Raw genomic sequence first — 23,325 nt, 5'->3', positions numbered from 1 at the left:
AAAATCCTCCTTTTAGTGTATGTCCTAAAATTGTAGAATGATAATCACTTATATTTATTACTAAACAATATTACGTCCACAAGAGACTAGGTTGTCACACCGTAATCTTGGCTACTCTAATATTGAAGTAGTAATGAATATAAGATCTTAAGAAAAGTATGTTTAACTTGGCAAATAAACTAAGTAGTACAACTACTTCTTAGTTTATTTGTTAATGTTTGAGACAAATAATTTTTATGACTTGAAATCATTGTTTAGGTGATCAATCTAAAAAGAGCATTGAGTACTTCTAAAACAAATAAAACTAACCAAAGCACCAACTTGAATGATTAAAATTCAAATTTAGAATAAAAGAAGAAGAAGAAATACATAATCAACTTTCAAATGAAATTGTTAGGAGCATGAGCCATCCATCCAAAGATTGGATGCTTTCTTTGAGTTCCAAATGAGATTACAAAATTGATTTTTGCATCTCATTTGCCTTCTCCTTTTCTCCTCTTGAATTCTAAACTAAAATTACAAACTTACTTGAAATAAAGCTCCTAAAAACTAAGAACAAAAAGAGAGAATTTCAGAGAAGAATTTCTAGTGAGAGATATGTGAATTTGCTATGAATTGGATTCTATTTGCTAGAATGGAATGTGCCAATTTATAGAAATTATTCTGGACCGCTGAGCTGCTTGTCAGCCCCGCTAAGCAGCTGACCAAACCCTTCAGCATAGGTATGGTCCCTTGATCAAGTAGCTTAGTCACCTCCTTATGTTTGACTCATCAAAGCTAGTTGTGAGCTATGAAACCAGCTATTATGAGCTACTCTGAAAAGCCTATGATGGGCTACTTGAGGTGAGGTCATTGGTGACTTCATGGTTTGCTTGATGGTTAAGTCAAGTCTGGGTGCACACCACTTAGCACACATGCCCACCGCTTAGAACACATGTTGCACCGCTAAGCTGCTTGTTCAGCAGCTTTGACCATGCTGATTGGGACGTGGCCTGGTGTTTGCTGATTTGGTCAGGAGTCTGGTTCTCCGCTAAGCTGCTTGGTTCGACCGCTAAGCTGCTTGTTCAGCAGCTTGGGCATGTGTCAAGCTTGTGTCTGACCGTGTCAAGCTGAATTCTGACCGTGCCAGGACTAGTCTGGTCCTACGCTGAGCGGCCAAGCAAGTCTGCTCAGCTGCTTGCTTGAGCAGCTTGGTCCAGATCAGCTTAGCGTGGCTTGGTCCACGCTTAGCTGCCTGGTTGAGCACCTTGGTTTTTGACTTCTTTGTCTTTTTTACCATGAGTCTTTTTTCTCTTCTTTTCTTCATTCTAAATCCTACAATCAGCTTAGTGTGGCTTTGTCCACGCTTAGCTGCCTGGTTGAGCATCTTGGTTTTTGAGTTCTTTGTCTTTTTGACCATGAGTCTATTTTCTCTAAATCCTACAAAATACATAAAAAGAAATACACATACAAATATACAAGATTGTGATATTTTATACAAATAGTATTATTTTAAGTTGGTTTTTCTAAATTATGCTCAAGATAAGTGCCATAAAAGTGTATGAATATTAGGTATGTTTGGCACTTATCATTATGTTTGATTTATATCTTATATTTGAATATGTATGTTGTATATATATATTGAGCTGAAAACTCTTGGCTTTTCTTCTTTTTGATGAAGTCAAAAGGGGGAGAAAAGTTGGGAGAAGTATATTTTTTGTCAAATTTATTTCAGGCACATAACTCCAAATGAAAGGGGGAGCATACAAAATAGGGGGAGCATACTCATGTCATCTCAACATATCTCAAAGTATGACGCTCTCAGAAAACTATACTGTTAAAGAAGATATTGGTTTGTCATCATCAAAAAGAGGGAAATTGTGAAGAATATCTTTGTTCCTGACCTTGGCACGGTTTTGGTGAAGACACCAACATCACCAAAAAGAAGAAAATGAAGAATACTTATGAAGACAGAGAAGACAAAACTTCAAGACAAATTAGTCTAAGTCTAAATATGTATTTCTATCATATACAATAGTAGTAATGCTCAAACTATTTTTTAAGAAAATTGAAACACTTCAAGTATAAACAAAACAATTTTCAAAAATAGTGTGTAACATGTTACTATATCTAAAAAACCTACTTCATATCTTAACCATCAATTTTAGGAAGATCTAATGATTTAGATTTAGTTACTAATTCAATTCATTGAATTTTCTTAAAATAAATAGTTAAGATGTGGAGTAGGTTTTTTCACTTGAATCTCCTTCCAATTTTGATTATAAAGATTTGTAATGCCCAAAGTCTTTTCAAAACAAAACTCTGCTTTATACGGGAAAACTCAGCGACTTACAAACAAGCAGAATATGGAAGAACATTTTTATACTTAATATTTTCTTTCTGGATCATTTCTTAATTTATCTTACAATCTTCATACGGTCATTCATTTCACTTTGAGTTAATAATTTCTTTAATAGTACATTCACATCCCTAAAATTTTAATTTAATAATAATTATATTAACTACCTTAAGGGTTTACGAGTTGAGCTTTAGATAAAAGAATAGAAATTGAAAGTTTCAGAACCATCACACAAATATATTCCATAACTATGAAATAGTATTTTCTCTTTCTTTCCCTTCAAAATTAACCTATAACCATACTTTAAGGGAGATCAATGTATTTACACTCAACTCCATTGAGTGTTAGTGTAATTATACTCACCTCCTCAACACGAGTACTCAATGTAATATATTTATATAAATTAGATGTGATGTCTGTATATGTGAAAAAATGAGAAATGATTTATGCAATTTCATTAAATCTCAAAGAATATTAGTATAATTTACTCTTTTCATTAAAAACACAAGTCAAGATATTGTGTTGTAGTCACGTGCTTGTATAGTTATCATCAGTCCCATACATACATGTTACATATAGACACATCACGGTAATCACAAGTGTCATACTCCCTGAAACATCCAAAATATGAATTAAGATTATATGTCCCAACAAATTCCTATTTTTTTATTCATGCTAATCATATTTCATCAAATAATATAAAAAAAATATTTTCTATTTTTATGATTTTTCTTTTTAATTATATGACATTCTTTAATTGAACTAAAATATCATTGAGATACAAAAATGAGATATATAATCTCTATTACAAAAATAACAGTATCAAAAGCTTAAACTCAATTGCTAATTCCAATTCCTTTTGGGATGCATTTATCATCAATATAGATTGTCTCCTCACGGGAAAAATCATTGTATTACCACTTGAATGTGGATTTTTTTGTATTACTAAGTGTATTCATTACCTTTTGAGAAGGAATCTCTTTTAGGGTGCGAGATTGTCTATCTCAATAAATGTTGTTCTCAGAAATTGAATCTTTAACTTTTTTATTATTCTTTGAATCTAGCAAGATCTTATACCATTAGATCAACACCTTATTGATACTTGAAGTAGGTTTATCCTTTGATTTCTAAGCAAAAGTAGGTGACGCATTCCATACCACCTATTTTTCTTGTGTTCGAGAGGGTTCTTAAACTCATCCATGATTTTGTCAAGTTTCCCAATAATTTCTCATTCTCATTGATAGAGGCAGTATTGTTAAAACCGTACCGGTTATCAAATCAGTCAGGGTACTGGTATAATGGTATAGTGGTTCAACTAGTGGTTCAGTAATTAAACCGCATGTCGGTTAAATCGGACATATCTACTTATATTTATATATATATATATATATATATATAAACCTATAACAAAAAAAATTCAAATATGTAGATACTCAAATTTATAATCCATATTCATAATCTACTTAAAATTCACATAAACAAACAACTTTAAGTCTTTAACAAATTCAAAATCTAAATTGAAAAACATATATTAATCCAAAAGTATCACTTAACAAACGCAATATATAAATAAATGACACAACTTCACAACTCACTCTATAAAACAAATAAATTTGAAGTTTTAACATTTAACATCAATGAGTCAAAGTTGTCTCATATCGAGATTATATTTTTGCACCAAATCATATCTTCAAACAGTACTCCAAGATTACATAAATGTCACTGAGATTACACAGGAATTTAAGAACCAAAAGGTGTAATCTAAGTATGCCTTGGAAGCATGTGCCTTGAAGTGTTGAAGAAGGGTTGGAAAGATAGGTCACCTTGTAATGAGTTTTTAAGTTTTTTTTATAAAAACAATATGTGTACAAACCGGTATGTTTAGTCAAATACCGGCCGGTTCACTAGTTCTGACCGGTTTTTGACCGGTTTTGATACTTGGCCAGTTCAACATCTATACCGTACCGGTTAGGAGTCATGTTCACCAGTTTTCCAGTCAAACCGGCCGGTATGGTATAGTTTTTACATCATTGGGTAGAGGCATACACCTTGTCTTATGTGATTCTATTCTCCATATGATGGCATTTTCATCCAAGCAAATATGAACCCTCATAATTATTTTCTGATAAGGAATAAAGTGGGTGATAAATCTTTAACAATCAAAAACAAGAAAACTATCACTATATATAATATAGATCTCCGCATATATAAAATATTCCTTCTCGCCTCTTTAAAATACTACCTTATATACTCTGTAATCATGGTTGAAGAAGGTATGATTGTCTATTTAATAGACTTCCAATAGATAATACCTCCGGCCAATATCAATATTTCTTCTTGCCACTGGTGCGTGTTGCACTCAAAATTTAAGGATGAAGCATCAATTGTTGGACTTCGGTCTAAAGCTTGATAAAATACTTATCAAGTGTGACAACACTACTACCATAAACCAATCTAAGAATCTCATTTTGCATTCAAGAACTAAGCATATAGAAATTAGACATAATTTTCTTAGAGATCATGTGCAAAAAGGTGATTGTGTTATTGAATTTGTGGAAACCTCACAGTAACTAGCCGATACTTTCACCAAGCCCCTGCCAAAGGATAAATTCTTTGTTCTGCAAAGAGAACTTGGAATTCTTGATGAATCATATCTATGTTAGAATGCTTAAGGATTCGTATATGTCATTGTCATGCCTCTAATGTATGCTTACATGCTATTTGAGTTAAATGCTTGATTCTTATGTATAATTGAATTCATGATTGTTTTGTCTGTTTAGTAATGTATGTTAGGCTCTTAGAAAAGATCGTATCTTAGCATTAACCTAGAACAACACAAAAATCACTTCAACCTGATTTGTTACTGCAAGTAATCGATTATGACATGGTATAATCGATTACATGGGAAAAAATGTTTTTCATATAATCAATTATTGGTACTGTTAATTGATTATCTAGGGGAAATTTTTAAAATTTCTTAAAAATCCCTCCTCGATAATCGATTACCATATGCAGATAATCGATTATCGGTAGTAGTAATTCAGATTCAAGTATGTATTCTAGGATTCATTAGCATTAACCCTAATTCCTCAATTCGTGACCCCTTTCTAAAATTTCTTCAAATTAGTTGTCATAAGTCAAATTTAGTGAAACCTATCCTCTCTAATACGTAGTGAGATTGAGTTGTTTTATACTATACTATATACTTGGACTCTTTTTTTTGTATTGCTAAACTCGTTGGTTTTTAATTGGTTTGAACCTAATACTTCATGTAACTTTGGTTTCTGTGCAATTTCATTTGATATTTACCATTGTGTCTTATTGAGTGCTTGGAATATGCTATTATTGATTACATTTATCTTGCCTAGTCACTCTATGCTAATTTGTATCCAAAGTGGATAAGTACTATACTTAAAACTGTTATAATATTGTAAGTGATAATCGATTACTAAGTTTTGATAATCGATTATAATCTGTTAACAATTGTGCATTTGTTCAATTCTTTAAGACTGCTTGATCAAACATAATAATTTCGTCATGATTAAGTCCATATATTCAATTGTTACATCTTTCCTTAATTTTAGCAATATTAATAATCATATTTTATAGCATTTTGATCATGCCAAAAGGGGGAGAAAGTGTTGTTTTGATATTTTGTAGGTTGTGTTTACATATGCTTCCGCAAACCTAGATATAAGGGAAGATGAGATGTTCTACCCACACTACTTCAGATTGAGGGGAAGCAGAATTTTTGGTATCAACACAACCATTGCAAATCTTTTGTTCATCTCAAGATTTTCGAGTATAAATGTTTGAAGTCTATCAAAGTTTGTCATCGTCAAAAAGGGGGAGATTGACATTGCAATAGGAGTAAAAAATTGCTAGTGCACATAATGTACTTAGTTTTGACGAAGACAAGAATTTGAACAAGACAAACATGAAGTGATAGCTTAAAGATGAAGTCAACAATGCAATATTCCAAGACTCAAGGTTATCATTGAGTTAGGATTCTTTTATATTTTAGAAGTCCTAATGTGATTGCTCAATATTGAGTCTAGGTTAGATGAACTTGTGATGAAGGTCTCACAAGAACTAAATTTGATATAATTAACTTGGAGACATTTCATTCATTCATCCATATATTAAAATAAATTGTTCACGCATCACATATACATGATTTAGTGCATAAAATATACATCTTTTGAAATCAAACATTGCATATACTTTTATCATCTAGGAGGTTCATTCTTCATATCAATGAAACTACCTTTCAGCTCTTATAATCGCTTAGATTAAGTTGATAATCCATTACTCGTCTATGAAGGCTGATAATCGATTATGCCTTGTGATAATCGATTATTCAGAATTCTAGTAGCTAAAGAATTTGATCATATGGCATCGATAATCGATTACCAGTCTTGATAATCGACTATACCCATCAGATATGATATTCTTAGCATCTCGATAATCGATTACCAGTCTTGATAATCAATTAGATTTAAATCCTAGATGTGGTTGGGTTGAAAGATTCGATATTACAAAGTTCTTATAAGCGAGTTAAGATTGGTGAGAGGCCATAACCATAGGTGGTGAGGTATTCATAGAGGGTTGAGTGGCAAACCAATCGGGGATCACGAGATTCCAAGAGTGAAATACTTGTAATCAAATTGGAAGTGTGTCTGTAAGAAATAAATTCAATTTCACAGTGAATAAAAATCTCCTAAGATCAGATGGAGAGGCATGGATGTAGTTTGTAAGTGGACCCACAAACGAACCGGGATAAAATCTCTTGCACACTTTTCTCTATCCTTATACTCTTTACTTTCCGTTTTACATATCTTAGTTTTTTATTCTTTAAACTGCTTGAATTGAATCTTAATTTGTATATTCATTTAGCTTACTGTTATTAAGCAATTGAATCTTAATTTGTATATTCATTTTAGTTTACTGTTATTAAGCAATTGAATCTTAAAGAACTAGTTTTGTGAAACTTGCTCATCAAGAAACCTAAGTTTTTAAGATTTTTGTTTTGCTATATAATTGATTAATTTTATGAATAATTGATTATCTGAATTACATAATCGATTATCCTGATTAGATAATCGATTATCCTGACCAATATTATGATAATTGCGAAAAACTAGAAAAGCGGCTACATTGTACTGGTACACCTATTCACCCTCTAGGTGTGTGTATACTCTGATTTTACCCCAACACAAATGTCATTATCATGCATATACTTTATCACATTTTTCATGATATCAATCCACTTTTGAGAGTAAGAATTTTTCATTGTTAGACATAAGTTAAAGGGACCATCTTCTGTTAAACTGATGTCTTCTTCATGTTCTTTAGTAGGGATTGCATTTGTCCTCTTTCTAGTGGATCTCCTTAATGGCACTTCCACTTCTCCAGGTTGTTGAATTTGCTCCATATATATTTGAGGGAGAACCTCATTGTTGTCTGGTTATGGAATATTGTGACGAAGAATATTCTGAATATTATCTTCTATTATCAAAATTATTCCTTGAATGGTAATATGGACAAGAACTTGTTCAATATTAGTAGAAGGTTCTTCCTCAAATACAAAATTATTTTATGTTCTCTTCCTTCGCAAACTCAACTTCCTCAAGAAATCTCACATTTTATGTCTCAAAGAAATATTTTGAAGTGGGATGATAAAATTTATAGCCCCGAGAGCGTTCAAAAAAACCAACAAAGGAACAACTAATATTTTTTAATCTAGTTCTCTCTAATGTGGCCTATAAGGTCGTGCCTCAGCTAGATAACCACAAAGGTGAAAGTGTTTAATGCATGGTCTTTTACTGGTCTAATGCTCATATGGGGTTTTGTTAACTGCTTTACTTGACACCCTATTAAGGATTTAAACCTTTGTCTTTAAGGCTTTTCCCCGAAGATATTGTAGTAAAGAGAAATGACTAATCATATCTCTCAGCATATTCTCAACAGTTCGATTTCATCATTCAACAACATCATTCATGTTAGGTTGGAACGACATGGTGTATTATGGAAAAATTCCACTATCTAAGGAAAAATGCAAAGGGCCATGGACGTTGTTCACATGATCCATCATATATGCCAAAGTATTCTTAGTTAATTTACATTTTTTACCACATGAGTTTATTTGTAGTGTTTAATTATTGGAACTAAAAATATCGAACATGTATTGATTAACAATTAAAGAAATAGAACCAATAACATTTGAAAATTGGTAAATACTAACTATATTATTTCCAAAGAAACAAGAAAAACCAAAAATAATCATGTAGGAAATACTAACTAAATTCGATTTCCAAAGACTCAAATAAATACACATAAAATCTGGTTCATAAATCTAATCAAAAAGGTTTCAATAGCCTCAATTGCAACCCTTATGTCATCGCCCATTAAGATGAATCTTTCATCATTATTTGGTTGTCAACTCCACATGAAACCCTAGATAATGATATTTATGTGGGTAGCAATATCATAATCCACCAATCAAGCATCATTAGGTACATAAGCTAAATTAACTTCAAAAGAAATTAAAGTGAGAAATTTACCATTCTTAACATATCATATGGAATAATTAGGACACTCTTTTGTCATGTACCCTTGCTTCTTAAAAAAGTAGTGGGTAAATTCCTTATCACTCTTTAGTGTATTTGCTGAGAAGGTTCTTTTACAACATCCTTATTGTTCTTTCTTTTCTAGGTTGCAGTCAAGTTAACACTTTCAGTCTTATCTCTTTGCAATTTCTCTTCCTCTTGTACATAGTGAAATATAAGCTTATTGATAGAACATTTGTCCTTCTAAGTATTATAGTTCACTTTAACTTGCCCAAAGTGTAGAAAGAGAGATAACAACCAAGTGCATGAGCAAGTCAACACCAAGCTCTAACTTAAATGACTTGAGTTTTGATGTGAGATCAAACATCTCCATAACATGCTCTGTTATGTTCAATTTGCCTATATAATTCATAGAGATGAATTTAGCCAAAAGGTTACTTGTTTCTGTCTTTCCATTTTTGACAAAATATTGTTCAATTTCTTCATGACACTTCTTTGCACTTTGACCCACACAATTTATTCATGATCAATAGGCACATTAGGTTAGAGCATTATCACATCTCAACTTTGACCTAGTTAAGTTTTTCCAAAATAGAAATTGATTTCTCCATACAAAGTGTCAGATTTAAATCCATACAACCGAGAATTATCTACACAACTTCCTTTTAGAAGAGATATGATAATTGCATATAGTTTTCATTGATTTTGAGAAGAGATATGATAAGATGCCTAGAAATGTATTATATAAAAGTCTAGAGAAGAAATTGTTAGAACTTAGAATTGCCTACATTCGAGTTAGTGTTATTCACACCATATCAGAGCACTAATATAATGGTATATTGGTTCAAGAATTGTTCACTCATTCAATTGCATACTTAATAAATAGTAAATATAGATATTATTATTTTCAGCATAAAGCTCAATTATTACAATGATACATTGCTTCACCAGGTTCGTAACAACTAGTCAACTACAAAATTTAAGGTTCAGATCTTTGATGCATTATTTTGAAATATATGAATTTTTCATGTACAATCCAGTTTTGAAAAGTATGGTTCGATACAGTTTGATTGATATTTTCTGATTTTGAACGATTTAATTGCATGTCTAGTATAATTGTTATATTGTAGCAATATAAGTACCAATTTTTCAGTTGAAATGACCAATATAGTAGGATTGATAAATATGATTTGAGCAATAAAAGATATGTATAATTAGGTCAATAATACCATTCATGCTAGGTTTGCCCGACATGGTGTGTTGTAGAAAAATTCCACTCTTTGAGGAAAAGTGCAAAGGGCCATGAACATTATTCTCATGATCCATCATATATGCCATAGTATTCACCACCTCTATCATAATTAATAGCCTTAATTTCCTTTCCAAATTGAAGTTCAACTTCAACATTGAAAGACTTTAAAATGTCCAAGGGTTGAGACTTCTCATGTATAAGATATAAGTAACCACACCTAGAGTTATCATCTATGAACGTAATAAAATAATGTTTTCCATTCTAAGAGGCCATCGAGAAAGGAACACATATATCATATGTATTAGTTCTAAGAAGGTTTTAGCTCTTTTTCCACCTAACATCCTTTTGTTTGCCAATTTTTCCTTTATGCACTCAACACCAACTTCAAAGTCTAATAAATCCAAAAGGGGTCAGAATATCATTCGACATAAGTTTATGATTTCTTTGTTTAGAGATATAACCTAAATGCTTATGTCATAAGGTGACTGAATTTTCATTTAATTTACGTTCGATACCACATAAATTTATTTGTAGTATTTAATTATTGAAACTAAAAACATCGAATATGTACAAATTATCAATTAAAGAAGTAAAAACAATAACATTTGAAATTTGGTAGAGACTAACTTCATTATTTCCAAAGAAATAAGAAAAACCAAAAAAATTCAAGCTAGAAATACTAACTAAATTCCATTTAAATGATGGTATAATAAAAGGCTCAAATAAATCCAAATAAAATCTAGTTCTTAAATGTAATCTAAAGGTTCTAGTAGACTCAATTGCAATCCTTAAGTCATCTCCCATTAAGATGAATCTTTTGTCATTACTTGATTGTTATCTCCACATGCAACCTTGCATAATGATATTTTATTTGAGTAGTAGTATCAAAATCCACTCACTAAGTATCATTAGGTACAAAAGGTAAATTAACTTCAAAACAAACCAAAATGTGAAATTTACCATTCTTAGCATGTAATATGGCATAATTAGGACACTCTCTTGTCATATACTCTTGCTTCTTACAAAAGTAATAGGTAAATTCCTCATCACTCTTTAGTTTATTTTGCTCATAAGGCTCTTTTACAACATCCTTATTTTTCTTTCTTTTCTAGGTCGTAGTCAAGTGAATACTTTCAGTCTTATCTTTTTGCAATTTCTTTCACTCTTGTACATAGTTAAATATAAGCCCATCGATATTTGTCTTTCTGAGTATTATAGCTCACTTTCAATTGTCCAAAGTCTGCATGTAGAGACATCAAAACTAAGTGCATGATCAAGTCATCACCAAGCTATAGCTTGAGTGACTTAGGTTTTGATATTAGATTAGACATCTCCATAATATACTCTCTTATGTTCACTTTGCCTATATACTTCATGGAAATGAGTTTAGCCAAAAGATTACTTGTCTCCACCTTTTCCTTTTTGGCAAAGTATTGTTCAATTTATTCAAGGAATTTCTTTGCAATTTGACCCTCATAAATTGAGTTCTGACAAGCTTATGGAATTATGATCATTAGACACATTCGGTTAGAGCATTATCAATTCTCAATTTCGACCTAATCAAGGTTTTTAGAAGTAGAAATTGATTTCTCAATACAAAGTGTCAAATCTAAATCCACACGGCTGAGGGTTATATGCACGACTTCCTTCCATAATTTAAATTTTGTTTCATTCAGCATTAGGATATTGTTAATTTCAGCATAAGCATTTACAATACTAGAAAAGATACTGGATCTAGAAGAACAAAAATTAATAACATGTTCACCTATAAACAAGTAAGTCATGTAGTGTATATAACAAAACATGTTCACATAATAGAGTCATCACAAGATACCCAACACAACATCAATTTCTAGTCTTTGGACATAGAAATTAATTTGTCAATGGTACTCATAATACAAAATTTAAAATATTAATAATTAGTGACGTTAAACAATAGCCTTTCTGGACCAATTATTATTCACATGAAAAAAATCTTTATAATTATTATATTTTTACCATTATATGTATGCTATTATTTGACTAAATTGTGTCTTCCGCCGATCACAATTCATATAAATAACATCATATTAACATTCTTATAATTTTAAACAAATCAATTTTCACAACAGATGATACTTTGACTACATATTGCATCAACTAATTTGATTAAAAAATTATATGACTAAGAGAAATAATTAGGATCCACAATGTGTCAATTTTACTCTCAATTTGTGTTGAATAACACATTTAAGAAAATCTCACGTGTGTCTATATGCTAAGCTGAATATGCATTACCAAAATACACATAAATGAAATAACACCAAAACATTAAAGGGGAACACAAGAAGGAACTAAAGGTGAGGCCAAACGTTTTAACCCCTAAGAACAAGGGCAATATACTAAATTGTGTAAACTTTAGGGGATTAAGCTCATTAGTCATACTATGAAGATATGGGAATGATAAATGAGCTGAGCTTAAGACAAGAGACATGTATGACAAAAAATAAATTTGGTTTTATGTTGGAAGGTTGATCATAGAGGCTATATACTTGCTACAACGATCAATGAATACCAAATGAAGTAAAAGAAAATGCACATAGTTTTTATTGATTTGGAGAAGACAAATGATAAGGTACCTAGAAAAGTATTATATAAAACTCTAGAGAAGAAATGTGTTAGAACTTAGAATTGCCTACATTCGAGCTAGTACTATTCATACTATATCGATTATTAATTGGTCAGAGTATGAGTATTTATATAATGGTATATTAGTTCAAGAATTATTCACTAATTCAATTGTATAAGTTATATATATTATAATAATTAGTAAATATAGATATTATTATTTTCAGCATAAAGCTCAATTATTATAATGATACTTTGCTTCACCAGGTTCCTAATAACTAGTCAACTAAAATGTTTCATATCTCTGATGCATTATTTTAAAAATTATGAATTTTTTTATGCACAATCGAGTTTTGAAAGGTATGGTTAGATACAGTTTGATTGATATTTTTGATTTTGAACGATTTAATTGCATGTCTAGTATAATTATTATATTGTAACGGTATAGGTACCAATTTTATGGTTTAAATGACTGGTATAGTAGGATTGACAACTATGATTCGAGCAATCAAAGATATGTATCATTAGGTCAAGACCAGTGAGAAAGAAAGATGGGATCTCAGAAGATTATTCTATTGAAATATGTGTACACCAAGAGCCAACATTGAACCCCCTACTTGTTTATATTAGTCATGATTGTGCTTATTGGACATATCCAAGAACGGTTGTCATGTTGCGTGTTTTTTGTGGATGATATTGTTCTACTTGGAGACTCGACAGAGGAATTAAATGAAAAGCTAGAAATGTGGAGACAAACTTTAGAAGTATAAGATTTTCATATAAATCAAAGTAAGACAAAATATAAGTTTTAATAAAGGACAGACAAACCCTACTACAGAAGTAAAGATTGTAATGAAATTGGCACATGCAAACACAAGAAGGGGAGTTGAATTGTGTTTGTTAAGAATTTTGAAAATAACCTTCTACTTTTTTTTCCAGAAGTAATAATGAATTAAACACACTTTTGAAAATGGTTTAGAAAGATTAGCGCACAACAAGTCCAAAACTCCATGCTAATTTAAGTAAAAATAGTAAAAGATAAAGGAAAAAATATGACAAATATTTTACTATGGTTCACTTTTATCCAAACAAGATCTACGTCCAGTCCCTTCTATCGGAAGGAGTTTTCCACTATTTCCCCTGTAGCTTACAATTATTTGATACCTCTTTAGGTTTACCAAGTATTCAATACCTCCTCAGATTTACCAAGTATTCAATACCTCTTTAGGCACTAAGTATTCAACATCTCTCTGGGAAATTATTTTTTCACTACCAAGCCTCTTTAGGCTCTTACTCTCAATGGAGATTCTAAGATTGATCTTTACGACTCACTATATGTAAGGATATGAAATTTTAAGATCAAATGAGTTTACAACTCAATACACATAAATAACCATAAGATATACAATATATTCTCTCAAGTATTTATTTTGCTTCTGTACAATAATATATCATTTGTTCGCTTGTTTCTCACCCCCATTTGAATATTCAAAATCAATATTTTTATATAAAAGTTCTTCAAGGTTTTCATAGAAGTTTTAACGGCCTTCAAAGTAATATTCATTTATATATAAATTGTTGTGTGAGGAACTCGTTGAGTCTGATATCGATATATCAGATAATGCAAGGGGTGCATTGATTCTTCAATATAGTTTAGAGGTATCATTTCATGTGAGGAGTCCATCGAATATCATATCACAATCATGAAGTTCTGAGAAATTCTTTTGGATATTAACTTTGATCATAAAGGAGTATAGTTTTGCGTAAGATAAAGTTATTTTCTAATTTTTCTTTGTGTGCAAGTTCAATCTCTTTTTTTGTAAAGTTGTTAGAGTACAAAGTTTGTGTTTTAGAGAATACCAAGTTTCTTTTACTAAGAAACATAATATTTAAATAAATAAATATTGGAAAGACTAACATTCTCATACAAACTTATATGAGTAAATCAATAAATTCTTGGACCCAATGGTTATTTTGTGAATTTTTAGACGTAGTTTTCATTTAATGCACTCACTCATTGGACGAGAGTAGTCTTGGATATGTTGACTCGTCGAATGAGCTTAATCATTAAACATGATGACTTTATTTCCAAGAGTTTTTGTAAGATATTTTAGCATTGCACATTAAAGAAAAACATTTGTTTTTTTTTCAATGATATAGGCTTGATTTGCTAGTGAGATTTTAATCATTTGTCGAATTAGTAATCTCAACTTTATTTTGCTATTAAAAATTAATTATTTATTAATCATCAAAATATGCATGATTAAATTAGAGATTATTTAGAAGAGTTATTAAGAGATATTTTCTTTAAAAAAATTACCATCATTTTGAAGTAGTACACGTCTATCATTTTTTAAAGTGTTAATTAAAGAGACCATGTGTAATGTGTCAAAGTTTAAAAAATACAAAGGTTTCTCTAAAAAAAAAAAGTAATTCTTACATACATTTCTCATATTTTGAGTAGAGTTGTAAAAGTTCGGTTTAGTTTGGTTTTTTGTGCAATTCAGTGACTGAACCAAACACAAAGATATGGTTCGGTTCACCATAATTAATTGCAAATTTATTCCAAGAACCGAATTACTCGTGAATGGTTTGGTTCGGTTCCACGGTTTTTATGGTCTTTTTTTGTAATTTTTTTTACATCAATTGAAAGTTTAATATAAGAGATATTGTTTGTGCATGAAAGAAAACACACCACTATTATTATCATTAAAATTTGAAATTTGTAATTGTTTATTAGTAACATATATAACAATTATTTATATAGGACGAAAAAAGCGAATAACTACTTATAAAATAGTACAATTCATAATTAATAATATATATCTATTAGTAACATATGTAATAAAATTTAGGATGAGTAACATACATAATAATTTAGTAACATATATATATATAGGAAGGATCCGTTTATACCTAAGTTTCGTTTACACTAATTACACTCAATCTCAACCATTCATTTTTCTTAAATCTAATAGACCAAATGGGTAAGTGCAGTAAGTTATTTCAGAATTTTCTTTCTCTCTCATCATTTATTGTTTTTACCCATTTAGTCCGCCAGATTTAAGAAAATGAATGGTTGAGATTGAGTTTCGCTTGGGTGTAAACGGATCTCTCCCTATATATATATAAATGATCTGTTTACGTTCAAGTTAAGTTACACTTGATCTCAAACATTTATTTTCTTAAATCTAACGGGCCGAATGAGTGAGTAAAATAAATGATGAGAGAGAAAATGAGAAATTTTAAATAAGTTTTAAATTTCACCCATTTGGTCGAAGGGATCCGTTTACACCTAAATTAAGTTACACTCGATCTCAACCATTCATTTTCTTAAATCTAACAGACCAAATGAGTGATTGAAATAAATGATGAGAGAGAAAAGGAGAAATCCTATATAAGTTTTAAATTTCACTCATTTGGTCTGTTAGATTTAAGAAAATGAATGGTTGAGATCGAGTGTAATTAGTATAACTTAAATTGGGTGTAAACGGATCCTCATATATATTCATTTAGTAATATTTTATAACATTATAATTTACGATTACTAACATATATAGCAATATATTTATATCAATCTATGACATATGTTAGTTTCAAATCCAGTATTATGAAAATTAGAAGATATGTTACAAATCATTATGACACTGAGAAAGACTAACATAATAACAATTTAGTAACATATATAACACTACAATCATACAAAATTGATATTTAAGCCACAAAATTAGTTGAAGAATTCAAACAACAATGTAAAATTATTCCCTAATATGCATTTCTTTAATACGCTTCCTAAATTTCTAAAAACATGAATCGAGTTGAACATAAATGGTTCCTTAAAAAAAATAACTGAACTGAACTGTAAAACTAAATCGAACCACATTTTATGATTTGGTTCGGTTCGGTTCCACCAATTTCCTGGTTTAAATTGTAACCGCTTATACCCCCAATTTTGAGCAAACATTTTTCTAAAAATGTAATCCTAACAAAAAGGAAAATGGTTTTTCACTAGATCTAACATGGACTAAAACCGTCCCCATAGAATGGGCCCAATCCAACCTGATCCAATAATTTGACCCGACCCAATACATTGACCCGGATCATTATTATTATCACAAAAAATAACCGAAACATGTGGCAGAGAATAACTACCTCAACTACACAGAACATAAACCTCATAAAATAAGATAACTTACACAACAAATAGACACAAACATGGCTACTCTGAGCTTTAACCCTTCAAGAATCAGAACCTCAATCTTCAACTCTTCAAAATTCACTTCTCCATCAAAACCCACTAGAATACCCTTTATCTTTCCCTCCACAAAAAACCTCCTAAAACTGCGCCATTTTCGAACCAGTTCCGTGTCTGAAAGCTCAATCTCGACTCAGAAAGAAGAGGATGAGGTTCTTGAAGATGACCCAACAGAAGAAATGAGCTATATTGATCCAGAAACTGAACCTGAGGGAATTTCAGAGTGGGAACTTGATTTCTGTTCTAGACCCATTCTTGATATAAGAGGGAAGAAGGTTTGGGAGCTAGTTGTGTGTGATAACTCGCTCTCTCTTCAGTATACTAAATATTTTCCAAATAATGTTATTAATAGTGTTACTCTTAAGGATGCTATAGTTACTATTTCTAACGAGTTGGGCGTCCCTTTGCCTGAAAAAATTCGCTACTTCAGGTGAGTAACTGAGTTTAAATACTTTATCATCCATTGTTTCAAATTTCGGACCACATCATGTGATGTGATTGCAATATTATGGTTGTGGTGACAACAACAACCGAATGAAACCATAAATCACAATGGTGTGACCGCATCGGACCCCATTTGGGCTGTATCAATTTTTTACTTACAAAATAATTCACATCACAACGGCTGCAATCCGCATCGCAACAGCCGCAATCATAGTAAACACAACCATGACGACAATTATCACTGCAACTGTAATTTAAAACACTGTGATCTACCATAAATGCAAAGTTTATTACATTATGATCGCATCATTACTTTAAATTTTTGTTGCCATTGCATTGCAATTACTATAGTAATAGATATAGGAAAATGCCTAATAGACTACACAATATTACCCAAATCATAATATTGCTATAAGGGTGGATAATTGTGTGCAAATGTGTCTAATATACCAACAAGGTATTAGTCTACTAGGTATTAGTCTACTAGTGTAAGGCTCTACTAGATTCTCAGATAGACCAAAAGGTCAAAAACATTTTCTGGGAGAAACACTTATTGGGAGAGGCAACTATGCAGCCTGAGAGAGAGATTAGTTCTTTACCATAGGTGAGCAGATACCCTTGGTTATACAAAAAAATGTGTCTAATATGATCACGATTGCTATAGCAAGATTATCAAAGTAGTAATATTGCAATCACAATTGTTGTTGTGAATTGCAATTTTAAACCCTGCATTCAATACTGAATTGTGCATTTTAAAAACGTTTGGCCTAGTGATTGTGGTAGTCAAACTCTTGTCAAGATATGATAATATATGATTTGGATGTTGCCTACAGAAATTAAATACAAGATGCACCAAAATTAGACAGATTAAGTATATGCCATTTTACTAGATTTATAGGCATGTTCAACGTTTTAAATTGTGGTTGTGGTCGCAATTGCCGTCATTGCGATATGGATTGCGACCGTTGCGGTGTGAATTATTTTGTGAATTAGTTTACTCGGTTGATAGAGTTTGGAATGTTGATTATGTGTGTTGTTGCTTTGTAGATCACAGATGCAGACAATTATTACAAAAGCATGCAAGGAACTTGGCATAAAACCTATTCCTAGTAAACGGGTGTGTATGATTTCCTTTTATGCTGTAGCTTCCAGATGTAATTGCTTAGCAAGAAACTTTAGAGTTCTTTGCTAGTAGAAATTAGTTAATTTGATGAATGAATGACAATCTGAGATCCTGTCTGGTAAAATTCCGACAATGTTTTACCATTAGGTGAAGGTGCCAAGAATGGTTTTCATATCTGCTTTTTCATGGAAAGTGTGTGTACTCTAATGAAGTTATGAAAAGGAATTAATAGGTAGTAAACTTCACTATAATCACTTGATTATTGTTTCTGTGTATTAGATTATAAATTCTAGTAATTGTGTGATGTGTCAAACTAAATTGCAAAGGAGTCATTTGATTTAGCCTATTTAGCTCTATAAAGACCTGATCCTTTCAGGAACTTTCAATTGTATCAATGCCGTGTTAAGAATTATACGGCAAATTTTTAATGTTTACAAGAGGCATCATTTTTTCTGTGCAATAGGTTGTTTCACAAAACTAAGATTAAGAATCTAGACTCTTTTAGAGTGCATGTAACACTGCTATTTGTGTGGCAACTTTGTTGCCAGAAATGCTCAAAAGAACCCAACCCTGGTGTGTCGAAAATGTTTCTTGATGTTTTTTTATCTCACTCTCCTGCTCGGTGATTGACGATTGACGATTCATTTAAATGCTTCAAAATTGTCTAAAATTAAGGTCTGTATCAAGTTTTCCGAAATTGGCACATCTTAGATTTTATCTATTGTTACTCATGTGCTTAAAACGATGAAATAGAAATTGTATGGTATATTTAGTATTTATGGTTCATTGAGTTCAGATATTCTTAAATAAGTATATTTTATGTGGTTCATCTGATCCTTTTCAGTGCTTGTCATTACTTCTATGGCTGGAGGAGCGCTACGAGGCTGTATATATGAGGCATCCTGGATTTCAAAAAGGAGCCAAGTCCCTTTTGACACTAGACAACCCTTTTCCGATGGAACTTCCGGAGAATCTTTTCGGGGAAAGATGGGCATTTGTCCAATTACCTTACTCAGGTAAAGATGAAGCAGCTTGCATGTCATTTGTTTCACAACTGCTTGACAAATGAGAACCTTCTCTTTCTCTTCTTCTGATAGCTTGGCATGTCTTTTAACTGTACTTATCCATGTCTTTACTTCGCTTATACTAGTTTGAATTTAAGATACTAGCTACATTAATAGATTTTGCTTACATTTCTCATAAGCCCAAGGCTTTTCCTCTTAGTACAAGCCGATTTTTTATGTTTCATACTTTGAACTGTTTCCGAGGATATACCTATCTAACTTCCAATAACTTATTTTTAAGCTGTCCGAGAGGAGGTGTCATCCTTGGACACAACATTTATCTTCGGTGCTGGGCTAGATCTTGACTTATTGGGTATCGAAATTGATGACAAGACATTGATCCCTGGACTGACTGTTACATCTTCTCGTGCTACCGCATTGGCAGGTACAGAACTACAGACATTCATGAATACTCATTCTGCGTCCTTAACTGCTGATGCACAATATTACTTCAATCAAGAACTACGTAGGTTTAAAAATGTTTTTTTCTGTATGGAATCAATGAATAGATTTAGAATTGGGCGAATGCATGTCTGTGTTCAAGGTACAATTGAAGGAAGTTAATGAACACTTCCTTTTCTTAGTTCTCTAACTTTCGGTGGAATTTAGTAGAGTCCAAAACAAACAGGTCAAAGCTAATGGCAATCTTTCAGATCTTGTATCAACCAATTTGATTTGAGTTACTGAAGTATTGCCAGATAGCATGAAGATTTCCCCTACTTGAGTAATGATGCATAGATAGTCCGTATCAAAGTCATACCCAGTGTTTTAAATTGCGGGTGTGGTCACGATTGTGGTAACGGTTGCAGTTACTGCAATTGTGTTGTCATTGCAATGTGGATTGCGGCCGTTACGGTGTAAATTATTTTGATTAAAAAAATATTTTTGAATTAAATGCAGCCTGATGTGGTCCGATGTGATCCAAATGCGATCCGATACGATTGCATTACTACCTGACGCGATCGCATCATTGTGATTGTGGCAGTCACCACAACCGCAATATTGTCTGATGCGGCCGCAATTTAAATCACTGGTCATAACATATAGCAAGGCTGTTGAAAATTTCAGACCTATCTTGAGATCATATAGTATGCTGCACAGAACTAAAAATACTAATGATTTATCATACACTTCTAATGCACCGGAATGCACTCACATCGACAAATTTAATGTTAGTGCAAGTTTTTAGCTAAATGAAACTATGGTGCTCCTATGCACAGTTATTTGAGTTCAAGTTCAGACCATAATTTGGTCAATAAGATACATTGTAGACAAGTAAGACTAGAACTGTACAAAGTTTTATACAACTTGACAAAAATCTGGATGACTACCTCAATAAGTTTCATTTTACACAAGTAAGAGTAAGTAGTAAACTAAAATCCCAGGTCAAGGATTCGATTTCTGGGAGCGACATTTGTTAAAGAGACAATCACACACCCTAAAATGATTAGTTTTTTACCCATAGGGTGAGGGGATATCCTTGATAGTCATAAAAAAACTAAAATCTCAGGTCTAATTGTGTTACAGAATGACAAACTTATGCATCTTGATGTGCTTATTGCGCTATATAGTCACTGACATATCTCTTGGTATTGTCATTTTCTTTTATCGGAAAAACAAATTGTCTTTTAACATTTATTGCCACAGCTTGGATGAATGGATTGGAGGTTTCTGCAGTTGAAGCAGACACTGCTCGTGCATGCCTGATTCTTTCCGTTGGAATTTCGACTCGGTATGTATATGCCACCTATAAGAAAACTCCGGTGACAACTAATGAAGCTGAAGCTTGGGAAGCAGCTAAGAAAGCTTGTGGAGGTTTACATTTCCTTGCCATTCAAGAAGACTTAAATTCTGAAGACTGTGTTGGCTTCTGGCTTTTACTTGATTTGCCACCACCACCTGTATAAGCTTACGAATGATTATGGTTGAATATTTACTGAACAAAAATATTATCATAAAATTACTACATTCCAGTCGTTTTTCTTTGATCCAAAAATGAAATTCTACCGAAATTGGCCAACCATGTATGTTTAGGAGTTAACAATGACATCAATTGCTAATTAGTATACCAACAAGATGTTGGTCTAGTTGTGTAAGACCTTGCTAGATCCCACGATAATCAAAAGGTTAAAAGTTTGATTATTAGTAGTAACATTTGTTGAGGGGACAATCAAACACTTAGAAAATATTAGTTTTTTTACCCAATAGGTGAAGAGATGTCATTGGTACAAAAAAAATTGCAAAAAGTGTAAGTGGTGTGACTTTTTTTACGAGGATATGGAGTGACTGGTTACCAAATGAGATTTTGTGATTGGACATTTGGACCTCATGTCATAATGTTGTATCTAACTTTTTTACAAGGGTACATTAGGTAAAAATATGAGTGGTAAATGAATAGGTTTGATGTATTTTAATGGATAGATGGAAAATCATCAACTAAACCATATAAATTTATTTAAATCATATTTTAAAGAGTAAATTAGATTCACATCCTTTGAATTTGAGAGAAATTATACAAATTACGCTTCTCCTTTTTCTACGCAAAACCCCTAATTTATATATAAATATATATTACGCAGCTACTCCAATAGGAGAGATAAGTTCATCTTTTAAACAAAAAAGACAATAAATGTAATTAATAAGTTAAATAAAATACGTATATCATACAGACAAATCCAAATAGTATATGAGTTAATATATCTTCATTATTTTTGTGATTCGTTATAATATAGTACAAAATTTAACAATATGTCCTTAGAATTATTGATGCAATTTGTAACGAACCAGAAATAATATAGAGATATTGACTCTTACTATTTTGACTTGTGTCCACAATATACCATATTGTGTTTAACTGAATTACGCTCATCACCATTTTTGGATAAAAGATAACACTTATTTCTCATGCATTGATACTAAGTGTGATGTATGAATATAAATATGGGTGATTCGTGTAGGTATAAAAAGATATAGTAATTTATGTAATTTCATAAAAATCAATGAGTGTCAGTGTAATTTACTCTATTTTAAATTATCCAATTCATTTGATTTTTTATTGGAAATAAAAACACTTTTGAAAAAAATATTCTTTTAAAAATCATTATTCAATAGTTTTTTTTTTAAAATCACCGTTTACAAATCTTTTATTTTGAAATAGTGTTTTTAAATTTTTAAAAAAAATGCATTTTTGAACTTTTAAAAATTTATTTTTTTTGAAAAATTCTACAAACATATAACATTTAATATTCAACGTATAAAGTTTTTAATAGATATTTATATATGTTATGCACTTAAGAATAATCTTTTAATATTAATTACATTTATATCTCTAATAATTAATCTTAATTTAATAAAAAAATTAAAGTTAGAGTGAGAATCACTATAAGAAATTGAGAGACGAGACAGTGAATGAAAATGAAAAAGAAATAACATCATTTTTTGAACGTTTGTTTTTAGATGAATTAGATATTCATCCAAATGGATATATCCGCGAATATTTATTAGATATAGTGGATGACTTCAAATTCACCTATTACTAAATTTATCTATTGATTTATATTCATTTAAATCAATTAGTTCTAATGGGTGAATTTCGATAAGATTATTATTTTTAGTTTGGATAAATTATGCATTATGGATAATTTTGGCACTTTTAGACAAAATGAATGGTAAA

General features: G+C 31.3%; 1 protein-coding gene across 1 annotated transcript; it reads left to right on the top strand.

Annotated features, from left to right (window-relative positions):
* LOC109343322 lies at window positions 16,926-21,638 on the top strand. The gene is made up of 5 exons (XM_019581560.1): window positions 16,926-17,451; window positions 18,513-18,582; window positions 19,433-19,604; window positions 19,894-20,037; window positions 21,300-21,638. Exons 1-5 carry the CDS (start codon window positions 16,982-16,984, stop codon window positions 21,557-21,559), a joined length of 1,116 nt encoding a protein of 371 aa, XP_019437105.1. The 5' UTR covers window positions 16,926-16,981; the 3' UTR covers window positions 21,560-21,638.

The sequence above is a fragment of the Lupinus angustifolius genome, chromosome LG03 (assembly GCF_001865875.1).
Source record: "Lupinus angustifolius cultivar Tanjil chromosome LG03, LupAngTanjil_v1.0, whole genome shotgun sequence".
Classification (NCBI taxonomy): domain Eukaryota; kingdom Viridiplantae; phylum Streptophyta; class Magnoliopsida; order Fabales; family Fabaceae; genus Lupinus; species Lupinus angustifolius.
The sequence above is the reverse complement of the archived record's forward strand: the minus strand, read 5'-3'. Positions and strand labels throughout refer to the sequence as shown.